The 15,982-nt window shown below is 37.1% G+C and overlaps 2 protein-coding genes across 3 annotated transcripts; both read right to left on the bottom strand.

Annotated features, from left to right (window-relative positions):
* Window positions 1-253: 253 nt before the first annotated feature.
* On the bottom strand, window positions 254-4,007 carry LOC130430406 (uncharacterized). Its single transcript, XM_056759510.1, has 5 exons — window positions 2,868-4,007; window positions 2,424-2,627; window positions 1,602-1,931; window positions 1,010-1,312; window positions 254-726 (listed from the first exon to the last, which is right to left on the bottom strand). The coding sequence occupies exons 2-5, from the start codon at window positions 2,470-2,472 to the stop codon at window positions 590-592; spliced, it is 819 nt and encodes a 272-aa protein (XP_056615488.1). The 5' UTR covers window positions 2,473-2,627; window positions 2,868-4,007; the 3' UTR covers window positions 254-589.
* A 121-nt stretch (window positions 4,008-4,128) lies between these two features.
* On the bottom strand, window positions 4,129-15,240 carry LOC130430402 (uncharacterized). Of its 2 annotated transcripts, none has more exons than XM_056759505.1 (5): window positions 15,122-15,240; window positions 12,970-13,281; window positions 10,294-10,617; window positions 9,535-9,696; window positions 4,129-6,348 (listed from the first exon to the last, which is right to left on the bottom strand). In XM_056759505.1, the coding sequence occupies exons 1-5, from the start codon at window positions 15,144-15,146 to the stop codon at window positions 6,269-6,271; spliced, it is 903 nt and encodes a 300-aa protein (XP_056615483.1). In that variant the 5' UTR covers window positions 15,147-15,240; the 3' UTR covers window positions 4,129-6,268. The 2 variants fall into 2 exon arrangements, with proteins under 2 accessions (XP_056615483.1, XP_056615484.1); XM_056759506.1 differs by having other exon boundaries at window positions 9,535-9,642.
* Window positions 15,241-15,982: the final 742 nt, after the last annotated feature.

Here is a 15,982-nt window from a genome sequence, read left to right as displayed (position 1 = left end):
TGTTTTATGTGATAGGCTAGCCCAACTAACCATGTTTTTGTAGGAGAAGGGTTTTAGTCATTCCTTACGAAAAACAACTAAGGTTTTGTTGTTTGTGGTAAACATGTAGTTTTACTACATTAACCATAATATTTTGGTTTTAACCGAAGTGAACCCATGGTTCCCATTCTATCTTATGTTGCAATGCGGTAACAAGGGCAACCATCCATTTGAATACTTATATACTTTATTCTTTTCAAGCACCATCTGTTTTTATGCTTCTTTATTTTCACCTTGTATTATATTTATTGACATTTAGCTGACAGCAGAACACATACTCCAACTCTGTAGGAAAGCCAAATCCCTTTCATGCATGTCATGCTTCGCCACTAGAGAGCGCATGTCACTTTAAAAAAACGATTTCAAACCACACAGGTAATAATAATTGGCTATTACTAGAAAGTTAAAGTATTTTTACACCGTGTATGTACGTACACTTGTTGTTGGACACTCCATAAACCAAAGTAGGACCTTGAAAATCACAAAATCTTTACTCTTTAATAAAGGGGAATGCTCTACAAGATGGATGTGAGATTAATGCACAATATCATCAGTGATGATCTGATAATGAAGTCTGAATTCTGTTAGATCTGACTTCATACACCAGAACAGCAACAGTAGCCAAACCCACCACAGCAGACATGACCAGCTGGATCACACATTCTGGACCATTACAGCTTCTACAATCTGAGGGAATAAAATAACGAAATTCAGGACATTATGTTTTAAAAAGGCCACCGTTTACCCACCATTTTACTGGTTTGAATTAAAACACTTATTCAGTCTCGAAAATATTGATTTCTTCTGCAGTGTTTAGTCACATGATTGGCTCATACTTGTAAATTGAGCCGCTTATGCAAAATGGCCATTAAAATGTACATACTTTCAGAGATTCATGTGCAAGCCAACAATCCAATCCTCTTCAAACATAATCAGAGCTCAGTAAATAAACACACACAGTGTGACTCACCTGAACACGGATGACAGATGTCAGTGATGTTGAGATTTGTTCTTGAGATTTGAGTCTGGTTTGTGATAAGATTGTTCAACACACAGCTGTAAGAATCCTCAGGACACTCCACATAGAGATGAAGAGAGATGCTTCTGATGTTACTGCCTTCAGACACACTGATGCTGGACAATAAACTCTTTCCTTTGTACCAGGAGAGACTCACATGTGTCACATCCATCACTGAACATGACAACACACATTTTGACACTGAAGATGAGTTTTGTGCACAGTAACTAGTGAGGACAGGAATGGACAGACGAGCTGAAAATAACGTTTAAAAAGAAACATGAAAAATCACATCCAAATATTAATATAAAGCATGAACCTTGTAGATAACCTGTATACAGTATATGACATGTATATAAAGCAATGTCTCAAAATAATGAAAAACAAAAATAATATTGTAAGGTTTGCGGGTTAAAAACAAATGAACTGCATGCATTGTCTCTTAAACATATAGCATTTATATTGAGAGTATAAGGACAATTAATGAGTATTATATTAGGACAAAAAATATTAAAACTCAAATTTGTCATAGGAAATATCTCACCATAGACAGTAACACTGAATGTGTATGAGGTCTTTTGTTTGCTGATGACGGTGATGTTATAAAGTCCAGAGTCTTCAGTTTTGGCGTTTTTGATGGTGAGAGATCCAGTCTGATCGTCCACCTGCAGTCTGTCTCCGAACATCCCATCATGAACAGTATCATATATTGAGACTCTATTGGCATCTCTATCGAGTTTAGCTATGAGTGACTCTTGAGAGCCATATTTCCACACTATCAGATCATCTGTCTGTTTGTCAGTAGGATCAGTGTGTAGAGTAACAGAATCTCCCTCCATCACTGACACTGACTTCACTTCATCTGTAAACACACCTGAAGAAAGTGTTCAGAAGTCAACATCTAGCAAACTAATACATTGGAAGCTTCCATACTTTTCTATTTGTTTTTAGTTTGAAATTATTTTTGATTATATAACTTTACTACGTGGAGCCACTTGACACTTTTGTATGTAAATCCGACAAATCATTTTTTTGAGTGAATGTTGTTTTGAACCTAATTCATTGAGGCTCTAGATGAAGTTCAGAAGAAATTCTGATGTTTAAAAAACAGTTATATTGACCACTGAGAATCTTAGTTTCAAATTTCTCTCCATTTAATACATTTACAGTATGAATCATTGATCAATAACCCAATGCACTACATCTGCTCATGATATTACATTATAAAGCCAAATCTAAAGAATATCTCCTTTTAAAGATCTTGATTTAAATTGGATCTGGGAATATACTGTGCACTATTGCTCTGCACAAATGTCTACCATAAACCATAAAAATCATAAAATAAAGATGAGTTTGTTCAACTTACCACCCCGACAGCAGAAGCAAAGTGACAGAAAAACGAACATGAAAAACATCTTTAACGGTTCAGGGCTCTGAAAAAGTGTCACTTTATTTTACGGAGCTAAGCTCAATGTCTACAGTAAAGTTGTGTGCTGGTTGTGTTAAGCTGTTTGACTTCCGTTAGATTTAGCCACAGAATGAGCCCACCTCCATCCATACGACACGTGCCCTAGACCATGAAAGCAGTCATAAACAATAAAGAAAATAATCGGAGTAAATAAATACATGTAAAAAGACTGTACACATATAGCCGTGCCAGTAAGAGTCTGCATGCGTGTTATCATTGAATCTGTTTATTAAGTCTTCTGTATGAACTTCACATGAAGGTCGGTCAAGAGTCTACTATGGGTATGAATACACAGTGACAAGATGCAGTAGGAAATGATGGGGAATAAATACACAAACTTACTAAAGGGTTCTTATTTCTTGTTTGTACGTCCTCATCTTGTTTCTTTGTGTCTTATCTCCTCCTCCTGAGGATGTGAAGGATACACCTGTGATGATGGGGAATAAATACACAAACTTACTAAAGGGTTCTTATTTCTTGTTTGTACATCCTCATCTTGTTTCTTTGTGTCTTATCTCCTCCTCCTGAGGATGTGAAGGATACACCTGTGTATCCTCGCTTAGGACTTCTCAAGTAGTACTTTGCAATGTGAGGAAGACCTGGAAACACTAAAGGTCAAAACAACAGAGAAAAAACTTGCTCTCTTGCCCGTTTTAACACCTCCATCGCATTCACAAGTGCAGTTCAACAACATTTACTGTGCATGAAAGCTTTCAAATTATAAAAACACAATATTTCTCTAAACCCACATGACACTAGGTTTCATTTCTGGGTTACGATGTGGAAAGAATTGTGGTTTTGTTCTGCTGGTGAACATGAGACGTGTCTTTGTGCTGATCTATTGGTGCCTGTTTGTGGTAAATGACCATGTGTGCATGTCAGAGGTGTGAAAGGTGATTGTGTTTCTAACATGTGGTGCTTTTGCCGTCTTTGTATTATGTTTAACTCCACAGAAAAACAGCTTTAATAAGGTATATGATGCATCGGAGGTCATTTATAAAAATACAATCAAACAGTGATATTGTCGGCTCACACTGTATGAATGATATATAATAAAAGTAAAATTGACCTTGTAATGCACTGGAAGTTGTTTAAAATCATGCCAAATTCATTTAAATACAAATGTAATGACTTGTTCTGGCAAACAATGCTAATTTAATGAGATATTCGATTAAAAATTATTTATAGGAGTTACTTCTTCACCTTTACGTCATATTCTTGTCGTCTTCACATGTTTACTGCAGTTCAGCAGAATCTCCATGCGCTTACACATAAACTTGAGGGTTTGTCAGATGTGTCTAATCTTTAGAACATCACTATAATTGGAAGTCTTTAAATTTTATAACGCCTCAATGTGTCCAAATATATGAACAACACATTAAAATATACAGTATTAAACTGACCTCACGATGCGATCAGTGAATTCTCTTCGACTTTTGCGCCATCTGGTGTCCAAAACTACAATTTGTTCCCTACTTCAAAATAAGACAAAAGAAGGCAATAAAGGTGAACAAGAAGCTATAATCAAATTATGAAATTAGCCAAAAGTTCTGGTTTGAATCTGTTGTTTTATGCAAATAATCTTTTAAATAAAGAAATGAAGTTCAAACTCTGCAAGATTTTACTCAATCTTCATACATAACGAATTTTAATCACAATTGTGCTTAACAACTATACAAATGTATAGAATAATTAAAAAAAAAAGTCGCTTTGGATACAAGTGTCTGCCAAAATGCATAAATGTAAACTACAGGATAAAAATCTATCTCAATATAACAGATGACGATTAAATTATTCTAGTGTAAAGTCAATAAGAACGAGAATTAAAACTAGTCAAGTCTTTTACTTATTACACATAAGCAATACAGTATAAGCACTACATCATCTAGAACTCGTGACCGTAATAATTCAGAGAAGTGCAAACAGAAATTAAGAGATTAAATTTTAAGAAATTCAATTGTATATTTTTCTGGTTAAATTCATTAGCAGGATTGAATCAAGTGCTTTAAAGCTGTTCATGCTGTTTACACTAATAAATTGACAGTAAACACAGACAATTTTGTATAATATACTATAAAGATGTTTATCAGAATTAAATCCAAATAAAAACAAATCTGCATTCAGATCTAACATTTAAGATTTTAACAAAGCAATTGTGGCTAGATAGAACCAAAAACAAGAGTTTAAAAAAAAATATATAAAACACAGCAAATCTTTGCAGGACAGTGTCGTAGAGACAATGAGGTTGGATCGTTTCACTCATGGCTTAAAGGATTATCAATTAGCAGATGCCAAGCCATGCCCATAGCAACCCCACACATTCGCATAGCAACCATTTAGCTCGCTAACATGCCAATTGTGTTAACATCATGTTAGTAAAATGATCATGTCATCATCATCTTGCCATCATCATCAACTTCACAGATCAAGTTGCCAGCATCGCCTGGTCCTGTAGATTTATGCTCTACAATAATAGGAAAATTAGACCCTTCCTATCAGAGCATGCTACGCAAGTCCAAGTTCAGGCTCTTGTCCTGTCCAGACTGGACTACTGCAATGCGCTACTGGGTGGACTTCCAACTTGCACAACCTAAACTCTACAGATTATCCAGAATGCTGCGGCAAAAGTTATCTTTAATGAACCAAAGAGAGCACACGTCACTCCTCTATTCATTAAGCTACATTGGCTCCCTATAGTCGCTCGCATCAAATTCAAGACTCTGCTCCTGGCCTACAAGACCACCAGTGGTTCGCCACCACCTTATCTTCACTCACTAATGCAGACATATGTACCCGCCAGATCCCTACGCTCTGCAAACGAATGACGTCTTGTGGTACCATCCCATAAAGGTATAAAAATCTCTCTCGCGCACCTTCTCCGGATCTGTTCCACCCATGTGGAATGATCTGCCCGCTGCTACAAGATCTGCAGATTCTGTAGCCATCTTTAAGAAACGTCTGAAAAAACATCTCTTCCGCCAACACCTGACTGATCAGCTCTGACTTCTATTTCTTCTCTACTCTTTATAAAAAAAAATTCTGACTTGGCTCTGCATACCGTGTTAGGTTATATGAGACCAGTCTTCTTTGCACTTATGCTTTTGTTGTCCTTATGCTGTCCTAATTGCTTCCATTGCTTACCCCACCTGTAAGTCGCTTTTGATAAAAGCGTCTGCTAAATGACTAAATGTAAGAAAATCTTTGTAATTTTTACATTCAACTTATGCATTCTGCCAAACTCCAATAAGAAGTTGCGTTGCCTGAGAACATTTTATAAATCACAACCCCCTCATTCTATGACAAAAAAACTTGATTCACAAGAACGGCAGATTCCGATTCAAAATGGCAAAGTTTGCCGTAAAAAGGGCTAGTTTGCAGGTATGGTCTCAAACCCTATTTTCAGCAAGAAAGGCACCAATTGCCTTTCTAAATATCACAGATAGTGATCAACCCCTCTTGCTCGAGAGCTACGACTCTTCTTTTCCTTTGGGCTGCTCTCCTTGAGATCTGCTCTTGGATTTGCCCTTATGTCATGCTCTTCATCTTTAACTGAGCTCAGGGCCACTAGGCCATCCCTCCAGACCCTTGCATCTTCACTATTCTGTCCCATCTCTCAAGTAATGTGTCATACATTTAGACAAAGTTCATTGCATTGTTTCCCAATACATTGTAACCTCCCTTACATTCGCAACAGCAAACATACATCAATTTTAAACTTCTTCATGTGTGTGATGTTGATCATGTCAAACTGGAGGCACATCCCCATTACTGCTGATTATATTCAAAGGCACACTTGTCTCCCTCACCCCTTCTCTGTTGGGATCTGAAAGAAAAACAGACAAAAAAATTTGTTTAAAATTTTTGAAAAATCTGCAGAATTCAGAAGAATGCTTTTACATGTGCTAAAGAGGACGTTCTTGTTTTTTGGGTGATAAACAATGAACGTTTACAATGCCGATTACATTTCCCTCCTACAATCATTTTTTTTAGTTGTTTTTTTAACTGATTTAGTAAAAAACTTAAACTAAGGTAATTGTTTCTATTATTTGAAGCCACTCTTTGGTACTTTCCCCCGAATTAAAGTCCCCATAAAGCCTTTAGAATTTTCTGTAACTGCATTAAACAGCAGATTTGGTTCTGCTCATCGTGTAACAAAAGGGAAGAGTCAGAAAAGCATTGTAATCGAGTAGATTTGTTTATAGCATCACAAATAAAAACTAAATAAAAGAGCTTGTGATTATATATTCTGTTGTTGAATTTTGTGTGTATTAATGTCACTTGCCAACACATAATTTTTTTGAACTTCTCTGCGGTTAGTTTCATTTTAAACATTTCAAATATTCACAAATATGGCAGTGTCTCTCAATCAGCTCCCTAGCTCCCAAAGTCGTGAATAAGTATACCTTGTATAGGGGTCCGGGCACTGCTAAAGTTCCTGGCTCACATTTCACTTATTTTCCAGTGATGTGGCTGCTTACGCGCATTGTGATATCATTAACAGGCAAAACTGACAGCTTTCTGGCCTTAATTCTTTAATAATAGTTGAAACGCATATGAGAAACACGCATCATTATGCGTCCAATGCACATGACTTTAAATAATGTAGAAGCGAATGTATCAAGCGCATCATTTTGTGTCCAGGATGTGCATGAGCGAGTTTGGAGACTTTTATACTGTGATAGTTTTGTGTAATAAACAGAGATGTTAAACTGTTCATACTGTTCGGAAGTATTTTTCGTCCAAAGTACTCCGATAAAGAACAGATATTTTAAAATTTACTTGAAAGTAAACATGCTTAAGAACTATCCACCTCTGGCAATAAAAGTTAAAATATGCAACTCTACTTTGATCAAGAAAAACAGTGCTAGTATCGTATCGGATCTGGATCGGTATCGGCCGATACGCAGAATTCAGGTATCGGAATCGGATCGGCAAGGAAAAAGTAGTATCGGTGCATCCCTACTTCCAAACTGTCCAATCATGTGTACTAGGCCCCACAATGCAGAAATTAATAAATAAGAGTCCCAAATGCTGCTTATAATGTCACTTATACCACTATATAAGGGCAGAGCACTTTATGTGGAGACTTCAGAGAGAGATGGATGATTTTATCTCATGATATAGCAATTTGGATGAAACGTGGTGAACGGAGTGATACAGGAACTCAATATTTCTCCATAGTGACTTTCAAGTGTGCAAAATCGCTGTTTGATACATGCCCTGCCTGGCGCACAAGTTCGTCATACTCCAGGATTCAACTAAATTGCAGGCTGAAATCTGTGTGACGCAGGTTTTCTTTGCAAGATTTGAGTGAAAGAGGTCACATGACCGGACTGATTATTCTCGTTAGCCAATCCCAGGAAAATTTAACTAAGTAGCGACGACAATGTGAGGAAAAATAACTAAGTAAATGTACCGATACGGAACTAAAGATTTACTAGTACACAAGTTAAAGTACACAGTTTTTAAACTACTTTAAAAACTGAACACGGGAGACTGAAGAGGGAGTGATCACTGACTGGATCCATAAAACTGAACTACTGATCCGAGCCGAAATAATCTTGTGGTGTGCTGGAGAATTCCCCACCAAGTTATTTTGTTATAGGAATATCTGTTTCTTTTAAGAATCTTTTATAAACTCCCTTTTGAGTCTCGCCAACCTCGTCCTCTTTCTAACCCACAAGCTGAACCTTGTTACACATGTGTTTAAACTTTAAGCACCGAACCATTATATAAAGCTCTCTAGTCATTCTGCAAATCACACAAAATGTTTTACATCACGCTAAATACGATTTATTTGTAAGTCGCTATTGATAGAAGTCAAACGTGTATCAATCAAGCTTTTATGAAGAATACTACACAGAGTTCTCTATCGCTCCTACTTTCTCTTAAATGGACATATAAACACAAAATAGCATCAAATTTCCCATATTAACAAGAAACATCGTAAATGTATTCAGTTTTGTGAAAGAGAGTTTACATACAGAAAAAAATAAACATAAACAATGATTTATTAATGTAATAAATACATTTCAATGAAGTTTTAGTGATTATTTTTTCTTAACTCACCCCACGACTCTGGTTCTATCAACGTTAAGGTCTGGTGCCGGCAACTATATAACTTGGTAGCACCAGTGCCACCTCTCTCAAGTGTTAGTCTAGAGCCTTGTATAATGTTTTAGGAATTTCATTGCTTTCTAGTCAAATGCATTATTGTGTTAAGAACGAGCATCACGGCACGCAGCACGAGCTTCATTCATTTTAAACACGTGCAACAGATTTATAGTTATAGCTTTGCATTACAAACACATCATGTGCGTGTCGAATCAACGTTAGTTTAAATTTGAAACTTGCCTTATGCAACGGTTGAAGTTAAAGACTACACCCTGTGATGAACGCTAAACGTGCAGAGATGGAGGAAGAGAGATTGCGCAACAAAACTTTTTGTCTTTCAATATGATCAATCCATGGGTGATGCGCATTTCCGCACCGTGGGGTGCAGCACGATCCATGTGGATCACAGATCATTCGCGATCCGTCTCACCATCATATAAGATGTGTTGGATTGATATGATCAGAGCTTTCCGACTTTCGTTAACGCAAATGTCTCAATCAACGGCTCAGTCAGCATTTAAGTGGCACGGAAATGAGACATTAAAAAAAATCTGTGTTTTAAACCAGTCAAGTTACCAGATTTGTAGGGAGGTTTCGGTCCCCAACCCTTCTGAACAAGGGAGCTGATTGAAACATCCTTTACTTTAACACAAACTATTAATTACATATCGGCTCTGACAAATTAACAATGGAGTTATTATGCAATTAATTGAAAGCCCCAGTATAAATGTGACCGCTTTTTTCAGTATAAATCAGTGTAATGCTGTCTGATAACACAAAATACACAAAACATTTAAATCGTGAACAAAAACAACATGTACACATTCAATCTCCACTGCAGCACAATAAAGATGATGATTTTGCTCTTGTTGTATCAGCTGAACATGATTCTTACCTTGACGTCTCATTTTACGGTGACGGTAGATCACAACACCAGCAGCAGCAGCAGCAGTCAGGAGCAGAAGAGAAACACATATTCCTGCTATCACACCTGAAGACTGATCTGTGGAGGATAAAACATCTTCACCATCACCATTGTTGAATCCTTCACTCGCTTCTGTAATGAGTAATGACAGTTAAAAATATTAATAATGAATGTATCAGTCGGATGATAAACATCAGAAATCATTATATGATTTGATAAAAACTGAACACACAGGAAGAAATTTGGAAGAATGTCAGATCTCAACAGCAATAGTAGGGAAAATAAATACTATGGGAGTCAATGAGGGATGAGATCTGACATTTTTCCAGATATTTTCCTGTGTGTTGAGCTGGACAAAGACATGTATACAGTTTTGGCACAATCTGAGGGCGAGTAAATGATGACAGAATTTTCATTTTTGGGTGAACTGTCACTTTAAGACCGTGTCTTAATAACTGGTCTCACTGACTAGCAGTTAGTTAGGATTAATCAGTCTAACTTTTCATATTTCAATTAGACCGATCTACCTTTTTATGTTACTGACTTAAAGAAGTTAAGAACACTTATTATATGACTAACTTCTAAGACTAGTCCAAGCAGTGAATGAAACCGGCCCCAGACTGTGAGAAGCTTTCAGTGAAACAAATACTGATTGACGGCATCTTTAATATTATTTATTATCTAAATTAAGATGACAAGATGTTTATTATACTGAAGAGATCTCCTCACCTGAGTCAGTGAAACTGAATGTCTTGTGTATAGTGTGTGTGTTGCTGCCGATGGTGACATCTGTTTCATACTGTCCAGAGTCTTCATTCTTCATGTGTGTGATGATGAGATCTCCAGTCTGATTATCCAGCTTCAGTCTGTCTCTGAATCTCTCTTCAATAAAAGGTGTTGAGATCTTTCCATTCTCTGTAATGATTTCAGCTACAGGAGAGTTGTTGTGTTTGATCTTCCAGTGTATCTTCTCATTTCTCTGTTCTTCAGTAACATCAATGTGTAGAGAGACAGAATCTCTCTCTTTCACGATCTTCACTTTAGGAGACAAACCTGCAGAACAAACAAGAAGAGAGTTAGTAAAACTCTACAGGAGAGCATAAAGAACAGATGTTGTAATTACTTTCATGTGACTGAGAGACGGATGGTCAGCATTAAATCAATACAGATGTTCACATACATTGACTAAACCAAATATAAAGGACGTCAAAGATACAAACACACAGCACTCATCTAAACATTAAAGTGTAAAGAAAATTCAATGGATCATTCCGCATTTTTATAAAGAAAAAAAAAACTTGCCTTATTTATCTAAGAAAGTATTACTGTTGTAGTTGGCAGAACATTATAGAAATCTTGTGGTAGAAATCACAGGATGATGCAAAATTATTATTCTGACTGAAATTGTTTTTTCAGGCCAAGTTATATTCCTTTAACTATTTTTGATTAAATAGTAGACCAATAGCGTTTTAAGAGGATATGCTTTAAAACACTTTAAAATGTAATATTTAATATTTTTAATATCTATTTTAATCTAAGAAAAAAATTATACTTACCTTGACAAATAAACAACCATCTACATAACTTTTCAGTGCATGTTTTTATTTATCTTATAAGACCAAACAATGTTTTCTGAAACTAATAATAATGAACAGGGAAAAAAAAAAATAAGTAACAGCCACACAATTAAAGACCAAGAAGTGTCTTTTGTGCAAAAGTCTTCAGAGTGCTTTGAATTTTACTGCCTTTTCTACATGAATTAATGCTTATTCTACAAAGATATTCTTAAAAGTCCTGGACACATTGGTTGGTACCCTTAGAAAAGATTAAACACCATTGGATTATTGTAATATTTCAAAGTTTCTTTAATTAGTATCACACATGTATCCAATCTTGTCATCATTCATTCAGCCTATTTAAACAGAGAGAAGTAGTCACTGTGCTGTTTGTTATCATTGTGTGCACCACACTGAACATGACCAGAGAATCAAAGGATAGAGTCGTCTGAGGAGCTCAGAAAGAAAATAATAGACAAGCATTGTGAAGGTAAAGACTGCAAGACCATCTCCAAGCAGGTCCATGTTCCTGTGACAACAAATATTATAAAGAAGTTTAAGGTCCATAGAATTGTAGCCAAACTCCTTGGATGCGGCCGCAAGAGTAAAATTGACCCCAGATTGAACAGAAAGATAGAGCCAATGGTAGAAAAAGAACCGAGGATAACTGCTGAAGAGATACAAGCTGAACTTTAAGGTGAAGGTACGTCAGTTTCTGATCACATCATCCGTCACTTTTTGAGCAATGGAAGAAGACCCATGAGCCAGGAGGACTCCACTTTTGAAAGAAAAACAAAAAAACCCAGACTGGAATTTTCTAAAATTGATATTAACAAGTCACAATCCTTCTGGGAGAATGTCCTTTGAACAGATGCGCCAAAGCTGGAGCTGTTTGGTAAGTCACATCAGCTCTATGTTCACAGACGAAGAAAATCAAGCTTTCAAAGAAGTGAGCACCATACCAACAGTGAAACATGGAGGAGGCTCGGATGTGTTGTGGGGCTGCTATGTTGCATCTGGCACAGGGTGCCTTGAATCTGTGCAGAGCACAATGAAATCTAAACGTACTGACCAGTGTCAGAAAGATCAGTCTCAGTCATGGGTCCTCAGACAAGATAATGACCCAAAACACACCGCTAATATCACCCAAGGATGGATAAGAACAAAACAATGGACTATTCTAAAGTGGCCTTCTGTGAGTCCTGATCTGAATCCTATGGAAAGAACTGAAACTTGCAGTCTGGAGAAGGCACCCATCAAGCCTGAGACAGCAGGAGCAGTCTGCTCAGGAAGAGTGGGCCAAACCACCTGTTAACAGGTGCAGAAAACGTTTGCTTGGTCTTAACAATTGCTTATACTGCATATACTGTGTATCTGATGTGAATAAAATACATCCGACAAATTATATTTGAGGAGATTGTTATTGCCACTTCCATTTACATCAGTGTGTATTTTACAAACTCTAGATGTATTTTGTGCTTGTAGGCAATACAATAAACTTTACATGGTTGAAAGCACTGCACATGTGTGATTTCTGACAGGATTGAATCGGTCTCTAGCTCAGTGCCAGTCAAAGCACTGAATGTTCTAATCACACCGGTGTGATTGACAGAAATCCTTCGTACCGACGGATAACTTTTATCCATGGATGATGTTGACATGACAGATTTCATTTATCTTGAGTTAACTGTACTGATATGATCAATTTAACCACAGAATGTTTGAGATTTCTATCATCAGACAATAACATTAACAGCACAAATGTCTGTTATTTCACACTGTAATTGTTCAGGATGTTGAATGATTTTGTTAATAAAACGATAATTAAAGTAAAGCTTGTGATACTCACTGACACTGAAATTCTTTGTTGTGATCTTGTTGTTGATGATGTCTAGTTGATAAAGTCCAGTGAGTTCAGATGTGATGTTTGTTATGGTGAGATCTCCAGTCTGAGGATTCATCTTCAGTCTGTCAGTAAATCTCTCATCAGAGTCATAAACTGGATCACTGTTGTTGACCTCTCTGTTGATTCTTGCGATGCGATCGCCTTTAAACCTGCACACGATCTGCTCATCTCTCTGTATGTCAGTAAGATGAGTGTGTAGAGTAACAGAATCTCCTTCATTCACTGACACTCTCTCAGTCTCATCACCAAACACACCTGAAGACACAAACACTGAGAGATCAAACACTGTCTTGTAAAAGACTTGACCAGTAAATCTCATGTTTTCTGCAACAATCTGAAATACAACGTCTGCTGTCGCTTACTCGGTTTGTTGCGGAAAGGTTCTAAATAACTTACCGTTGATGAATAAAGTGATCATAAATAGAAAAAAAAGCGTCTTCATGTTTTGTTTGTATTTGAGTTCATAAACACGATCTGCGAAGTTATTAAAGGTTTGATCTCTGACCGTTAGCATGTCGGGCTAACGAAAACACTCCTTCCAACGAGTCTCATTCAGATGAATTAGAATGCCGGTTAGCGAACTAAATAAAGCATTCCCGCCGCCTACTGGACTGGAGTGTGGATCACTACATGACGCATTACCGCCGCCTACTGGACTGGAGTGTGGATCACTACATGACGCATTACCGCCGCCTACTGGACTGGAGTGTGCATCACTACATGACGCTGGAGGTTGTGGATTATTTCTCAAACATTTCAGGATTAGAGTTTCTGATCTGATGGCGCTGCGTGTTCAGCTCTCCCATGTTCAGCCCAACTCAAATTGCACCCTAACAATACTTTTGTATTTACATACAAATTATATGATAATATTTTTTATGATCTCTTTGTTTTTCGGCAGTTAAAGTAAAAAATCCCCATTGACCAAAAAGTAAACATCCATATTGACCGACCACCTGCATGAAATGGTTAATTCCTGCCTTAGCACTCTCAGTGACGGTGTTAAATTGCAGTCAGTAGAGGCGCCAGAACTACAGTGACCACAATGTTGCTTAGCAACGTTAAATCAAAATTTGGTTTCCTAAAAAGGGGAAGAGAGAAAAGAGAGAGAAGAAAGACAAAGGAAAGCGTGTCAAACTGTAACCCAGTTTTGCACCAAGAAAAGTGGGTAGCCTATAGTCTGTGAGTGGTATTACCCTGTTGACTTAATGTCCATAGTGACATAAGCTAGCTAGCAGTAGACTAGTGTTAGCCTACATTGAATCACCATTTAATCAGTGCAGGAAACGTTTAGCACTATAATAAACCTGGTGTGGAAGTAAACAAATCTGCTGTTTTCAGACGACGATGTTAATTTAGTTACTATATATTTAAGTTTGCTCGTTTTTTTTTTTTAAATAATTTTGTTAAGATAATTTTCCATTTTGTCAAATTTTACAATAAAAATACATTGAGACTGTACACGATAGTCTTCAGCATATTTTTTATGGTTGCTTTTAATCTTGCATCAAAAAGTTAACTGCATACTAGACTTGCATGCATGTACAAAACACACACAGAGTAACAGGCTTAAAAAAACTTCACCGGGTAACAGAAAATTGTGTAACAAATATTATGTTTTCTGCTACAGTCTACATTAAATATAAAGTCTGCTGTAGTTTACTCGGTTAGTAGGAAAGTTGGGGGAACATGAACTTACCGTAGATGATAAATAGTAAAGAGATTGTCTTCATAGCGCTGTTGAGTTTATAAAAATTAAACGCTAAAAAAACACTAAACACACCAAACGTTACACGGAAACCAATATATAGCGATGGACGAGTTAAGTTAAATATTTGTAATGCTCTGACAATAAATCCATGTAAATTGATCCGAAGCAGTATCTGTAGTGTGCGGCACTGTGTTTCAGGCTCATCTGTGGTAAGAAAAATGACTCAAAGTCAACCCGGTTACTTCCTGAATGTCGCTGCGTTGTTGGACAGCAAACGACAGCCATGGAAGAGATCGCGATCGCGTTTTTTATAGTAAATATTTTAAATATCTCACGCTAGCCACGATGCCAAAGTTGAAAAATCATAATACATAATGAACTTACCTACACACTTGGGTCCGTGTATCATTCGATCATTCCCTTCATGGCAAATTTAGAGGAAAAAGTCGTTCTCAAAATAGCTGACGCAATAACCAAGCCTAGCAGATGTCTGTGCTACATGGGGGAGGAAATCCTCTCACATCCGGTTGGTTTGCAGGCAGGGGCGTAAATCCCGGAGGGGGCATGTCCCCCTCTATCCGAGGGTTGTCCCCCCCGATCAATTAAATTTGCTATTGTAATAAATATATTTATGTTAATCTAATGTAATTGAGTAATTTGTAGAAAATACAAAAGCAAAAATGCGTTTTAAATTTAGAAACTGTTGAGTTCCCCCTCTCCTGCCTCTCACAATGGTTTGCCCCAATGCCTGCTCTCCAAGTTCATCTCACCTGCGCATTGCGCAACATATTCAAGTCAGTTATGCGACTCAGTTCATCAGTTGTTGTTGAACTCCAGTAAGAAAGCTATTTTATTCACTTTAAATGAAGTGATTCTCTTTAATGTAGTTGATACTGATTCATTAATAAATTAGTTGTTTCAAAAAATGCTGATTACCGATGTATTTTTTCTATGAATCTGCTATGTTAGCGATTAAAACTTTACTTAGCTAGTTAACGTTAGCTTGTTGCATAGGACTTCACACACTGAAACTAAAACGCCGAAGCCGTTTCTCATGCATTGTTATATTTTAAGCGACCTGACATGATGTGAACATTAACCGCAACAATTAGCCACCGATCCTGCCATTCAGGTCCCGTGTCACACACAGCCGCGAACACACCGGTTACAGTTTTGTGATGTTGGCACTATATCTAGCGTCCACAAAAGGTGCTCAGCTTTCGTTCAGTTGGAGAAGATCGTTTT

The sequence above is a fragment of the Triplophysa dalaica genome, chromosome 10 (genome assembly GCF_015846415.1).
Source record: "Triplophysa dalaica isolate WHDGS20190420 chromosome 10, ASM1584641v1, whole genome shotgun sequence".
Classification (NCBI taxonomy): Eukaryota; Metazoa; Chordata; class Actinopteri; order Cypriniformes; family Nemacheilidae; genus Triplophysa; species Triplophysa dalaica.
The sequence above is the reverse complement of the archived record's forward strand: the minus strand, read 5'-3'. Positions and strand labels throughout refer to the sequence as shown.